The 6,000-nt window shown below is 49.6% G+C and overlaps 1 protein-coding gene across 1 annotated transcript in view; it reads left to right on the forward strand.

The window, feature by feature from the left end:
- Positions 1-5,492, forward strand: part of rbpjl (recombination signal binding protein for immunoglobulin kappa J region-like) — a 77,037-nt gene extending 71,545 nt beyond the window's left edge. The window contains exons 11-12 of the mRNA XM_038803717.1: positions 265-368; positions 4,417-5,492. Of these exons, the coding sequence (XP_038659645.1) occupies positions 265-368; positions 4,417-4,690 (378 nt within the window). The 3' untranslated portion in view covers positions 4,691-5,492. The remainder of the gene's footprint in view (positions 1-264; positions 369-4,416) is intronic.
- Positions 5,493-6,000: the final 508 nt, after the last annotated feature.

Consider the following 6,000-nt stretch of genomic DNA (forward strand, 5'->3'; position numbering starts at 1 on the left):
AAGGTGGCTTCTATTAGATTTCTTAATGAAAATAAATCCTGGGGGTTTGTCTCCACCCTGGTGTCATTTTAGTGAATCTTTACTGAAGACCCAACTGAGGAGGAGAAAGAGGGAAACAAAAGAGTGAAAATATGAGCAAGGAAATGCTTGATAATTTGAGATAGTGCTTGGCATGCTTGTGTTTGTGCCTGACTCCTCATAACCCTTTGAAGGCCATGCTCCTATTAGTGTAACGGGCCAAAGTTTGTTCTCTCTTTTTCCAAGCTGAATGGAGGAGGTGATGTCGCAATGTTAGAAGTACAAGGGGAAAGCTTCAGTCCAAACTTGAAAGTGTGGTTTGGTGATGTGGAGGCAGAAACAATGTACAGGTAAGACGATATTAGAAACTGGACTTTGGGCAGAATTCTCCGGTCCCCCAGCCGAGTGTTTTTCAGCGGAGCGCCGTTCACTTCCGGCGGGAGTCTCTACCCCCGTCACTTGTCAATGGGATTTCTCATTGAATCCACCGTACGATGCCGGCGGGAAGAGAGGGTCCCAACGACTGGAGAATCCATAGCATCCCTACAGTGCAGAAGGAGGACATTCGGCCCATCGAATCTGCACAACCCACTGAAAGAGAACTCAACCCAAGAACTTATCCCAATAACCCCTTAATCTAACCTACACATCTTTGGACACTAAGGGGCAATTTTAGCATGGCCAGTCCACCTCACCAAGGCCTTTATCTGCAGGCATCCTGAGTTCATTGTACTCAACTCTGTTGGGTTTTAGAACCCAAAGTCTTCTTGATGTTCATAGAATTATACAGCACAATAGGAGGCCATTTGGTTCATCACAGCTGTGCTGGCTCTTTAAAACTATCCACTTCGCCTCCTCTTTCCCCCACAGCTCTGCAATTTCATTTCCTTTTCAAGTCTTTATAATTTCCTTTTGAAATCTATTCAGCAGGGGCAGCAAAGTGTCGCAGTGGTTAGCACTGCTGCCTCACGGCACCGTGGACCCGGGTTTGATCCCGGCCCTGGGTCACTGTCCATGTGGAATTTGCACATTTCCATTTCCATATTTAACTATCAAAAGGATGGATTAGAAAAAAAGGCAGCACGGTAGCATTGTGGATAGCACAGTTGCTTCACAGCTCCAGGGTCCCAGGTTCGATTCCAGCTTGGGTCACTGTCTGTGCGGAGTCTGCACATCCTCCCCGTGTCTGCGTGGGTTTCCTCCGGGTGCTCCAGTTTCCTCCCACAGTCCAAAGATGTGCAGGTTAGGTGGATTGGCCACGCTAAATTGCCCTTAGTGTCCAAAATTGCCCTGAGTGTTGGGTGGGGTTACTGGGTTATGGGGATAGGGTGGAGGTGTGGACCTTGGGTAGGGTGCTCTTTCCGGGAGCCGGTGCATACTCGATGGGCCGAATGGCCTCCTTCTGCACTGTAAATTCTATGATAATCTATGAATTCTCTCCGTGTCTGCGTGGGTCTCACCCCCGCAACCTAAAGATGTGCGGGGTAGGTGGATTGGCCACGCTAAATTGCCCCTTAAATGGTAAAAAATAATTGGGTACTTTAAATTGATTTTTAAAAAATGAAATGTATTCAGCAATCTGTTTCCGCCACCCTTTCCGGCACTTCACTCCAGATCATAATAACTCACTGTGTAAAAACCTTGTTTTTCAAAATAGATTGATAAATAAGGCTTTACATTTCCATATTTAACTAGCCAAAGGATTAAGTGTTTTGTGGTTCCCCAGATATGGGACCAGATTCTGCTCAGTTAACAGTAGCAATCACAGTAAGGTGTGGTGTGAACATGCTTAAGACTTCAGGAAGTTATCAATGAGGCATAGCGAATGGGTTGTGTTAATGAGGAAAGTTAACAACAAATTTAGGATTGAATTGATTGCTTTATGTATCCATTTATGCCAATTATAGGGAATTTACAGCACATAAAAATTATAAAGCTCGTCTCAGTAATGGCGACAATAACAATTATCACCATAGAATAAAATAGAATCCATACAGTGCAGAAGGAGGCCATTCAGCCCATCGAGTTTTCACCGACCCTCTGAACGAGCACCCTACCTAGGCCAATTTCCCTGCCCGATCCCTGTTACTCTACCTAACCTGCACATCCTCAGACACTAAGGTGCAATTTAGCATAGCCAATCCACCTGACCTGCACATCTTTGGACTGTGGGAGGAAACCGGAGCACCCGGAGGAAACCCACGCCGACACGGTGAGAACGTGCAAACTCTACACAGGCAGTCACCCAAGGCCGGAATTGAATTGGGGTCCATGGCTCTGTGAGGCAGCAGTGCTAACCACCGTGCCACCAATTGTAAAAGCCCCACCTGGATCACTAATTCCCTTTAGGGAAGGAAATCCACCGTCCTTACCTGGTCTGGCCTACATGGGACTCCAGACCTGCAGTTGACTCTGACCTGTACTCTGAAACGGCATTGCGTGACACTCCGATTCCATGGAAATTCGGAGTGGGCAACAAACATTGGGCTTGCCAGTGACACCCATAAAAGGATAAAGAAAGAAGGCTTCCCCTTAAATGCAAATTATTCCTTGAATCCATGTTCTAACCCTTCCCTGATTAAAGAAGTTCCTCCTGAATTCCCCATTGGATTTCTTGGCTATTTTATATATATGGGTTGTTGTTTTAAAATCTCCCATAAGTGGAAGCATCTTGAGGTGAAATTGGTTTGGAACAGACTCGTAGCCAATGGCCAGCCAAATTGCCACCTCGCCCGATCTTCTTTATGCTTAAGTTCACGTAACGACAGTTCAAACTTTTTTTGGGGGGAGATTTGTTTCCTGGGCTCGCTATGGTCTATACTTGATTTGAAATGAAGAATCTTGGAAATATTTTCCAAGCAAGTGGAAAATTAAACCTGGTGCGATGGAAAAACCAGCTAACTCGCAAAGACGTTTGGTTGGCGTTGCTTAATATCACTCCCTCTATACTGACTCCATCATCATTTTAAATATATTAGGTCACCCCCTCAGTATGTATGTATCATACAAATCCACACATTCACATGTGTGCATACAAATGCACACAAAACACACCCATATTGAAGGAGGGGATGTAGAATTTTGTGAATATTTGTTCATGGAGTGTAGGTATCACAGATAAGGTCAGCATTTGGTGCCCAGCCTTAATTGCCACTGTGGGCAGTCTCCCTCGTTACTATGGGTCTGGAGTCACATGCCGCCCAAATCAGGTAAGGATTGCACATTCCCTTCCCTGAAGGATATTAGTGTACCAGCTGGGTTTTTAGGATAATCGGTGATAGCTGCCAGGGTCACCATGACTGAGATGTTCGAGTCCACATTTTTAAAAAAGTTAATTCAATTGAAATTCTACAAGTTGCTGTGTTGGGATTCAAACCCAGGTCACTGGAGCATTAGCCTCGGATTCTGGTTTATTAGCCCAGTGACGTTCCCATTATGTCGTCATCTCCCATAAATGAAAATGATCTGTAAAGTTCTCAAGTGAAAACTGGGAGATAATTAAACATCTGGGGCGGGATTCTCCGACCCCCCCGCCGGGTTGAAGAATCACCGAGGGCCGGCGTGAAACCCGCCCCCACCGTCTCCCGAAGTCTCCGGCACCAGAGATTCGGCGGGGGTGAGAATCGGGCCGCGCCTGTTGGTGGCCCCCCCCCCCCCCCCCCCCCCCCCGGCGATTCTCCGGCCCACGATGGGCCGAAGTCCCGTTGCTGTCATGCTGGTCCCGCCGGTGGGAATCAAACCACCGACCTTACCGGCGGGACCAGGTGGCGTGGGCGGGCTCCGAGGTCCTGGGGGGGGGGGGGGGGGGGGGGGGGGTGGGTGTGGGGTGATCTGGCCCCGGGGGGTGCCCCCAAGGTGGTCTGGCCCGCGATCGGGGCCCACCGATCGGCGGGCGGGCCTGTGCCGTGGGGGCACTCTTTTCCTTCCGCGTTCACCAGTCTTCACGATGGCAGACGCGGAAGTGACCCCCTCCCCTGCGCATGCGCGGGGATGACGTCAGCAGCCGCTGACGCTCCGGCGCATGCCCGGACTTCCGCCAGCCAGCGAAGTCCCTTCGGCCCCGGCTGGCGTGGGCCAACCACTCTGGCGCGGGCCTAGCCCCTCAAGGTTAGGGCTTGGCCCCTAAAGGTGCGGAGAAATCCGCACCTTTGGGGCGGCCCGACGCCGGAGTGGTTCACGCCACTCCATCCCGCCGGGACCCCCGCCCCGCCGGGTAGGGGAGAATCTCGGCCCTGAACTGCAAAAAGCCTGAGGCGATGGGGAGAAGTGTGATAGACAAAGTTAACTAAACACTGTGACGATGTGGGTGTCGGAGGCAGTTAGGGAGGGGCTACAGCAGATCAGAAATGGACATGATGGAAACTGGATTCTGATATATCAAATGTCTTCTCTTGACAGAAATCCTAAATCTGTGATCTGTGTGGTTCCTGATATCTGTGCATACAGCAGTGAGTGGCGTTGGCTAAGGCAGCCCATTACAGTCCCACTGTGTCTGATGCGGAGCGATGGAATAATCTTCTCCAGCACCTTCACCTTCACCTACACCCCAGAGCAAGGCTGCTTCCCCCGCCAGAGAGTGGTCCGAGAAATCCCAGAGGAGTCTGACAACTTTCTGAACACTATCCATCAGGAATTCACTCGAACAAACTTCCACCTCTTCATGCAGAGTTAACAGCCAAGGGAACAGCTGCTTATACACTAAGTCTCGTTAACCCATCAGCCCTGTGCACGCACATCTCCATTGGCTCCGGGTTTGCCAAATATTCGATTTTAAAATTCGCCCCTCTGATTTTAAATCCTTCCATAGCCACGCCTCCTCCTGTAATCTCCAGCTGAACAACCCTGAAATCTCTGTGCTCCTCCAACTACAAACTCTTACCTCTTCTCTCCTCCCTCTCCTCACCTTCCTCGGAAGGAGCTGCGCTCCGAAAGCTAGTGATTTGAAACAAACCTGTTGGACTTTAACCTGCTGTTGTAAGACTGCTTACTGTGCTCACCCCAGTCCAACGCCGGCATCTCCACATCATCACTCCTCCTCTTTGACCAAGGTTCTGGTCATTATGTCGGATAATTGCTTCTTTGCTGTTAATAACAGTAAATCTTTGTTGGGATGTTGGAAACCCTGTAACAGGAACACAACTCAACAAGGCAAAAGGTTCACTTGGTCCAGTCATTCTCAGCAGATACACAATTGGCCCCACAGTCTGTGTTCACATCCCGGGAAATTCCTGTCTCCAAGAACTGACCATTTCTCTTTTCAGCTCCCATGCTGCAATGCTGGGACAGATCTCGGGATTAAACCTACATCATTGCCACTGGTGGTTTCACCACTGGAACGCTCAGCCTTGGCCTGGATTGAAGATTCCAAAGTCCTCAATGACATTCAAGTCGACTTTTTCATAGAATTTACAGTGTAGAAGGAGGCCATTCGGCCCATTGAGTCTGCACCGGCTCTTGGAAAGAGCACCCTACACAAGGTCCACACCTCCACTCCTCATAACCCAGTAACCCCACCCAACACTCAGGGCAATTTTGGACACTAAGGGCAATTTAGCACGGCCAATCCACCTAACCTGCACATCTTTGGACTGTGGGAGGAAACCGGAGCACCCGGAGGAAACCCACGCACACACGGGGAGAACGTGCAAACTCCGCACAGACAGTGACCCAAGCTGGAATCGAACCAGGGGCCCTGGAGCTGTGAAGCAATTGTGCTAACCACAATGCTACCGTGCTGCCCACTTAACATCACTTTGGCTGCATAGCATGTCCCCCACAGCCCTGCGATCTCTTTCCCCAAGAATGACAATTAGCAACGTCAACGGAACACCACCAAACACCATCCTGACTCATCATAGAATCATAGACGGCTGTTCAGCCCACCTTGCCTGTGCTGGCCCTTTGATAAAGTTACCCAATTAGCCCCGCTCCCCCTGCTCTTCCCTCTCTCCTTGCAAATTTACCCTTTTCAAGCATTTTTCC

Source organism: Scyliorhinus canicula, chromosome 7, assembly GCF_902713615.1.
Source record: "Scyliorhinus canicula chromosome 7, sScyCan1.1, whole genome shotgun sequence".
Taxonomy (NCBI): Eukaryota; Metazoa; Chordata; class Chondrichthyes; order Carcharhiniformes; family Scyliorhinidae; genus Scyliorhinus; species Scyliorhinus canicula.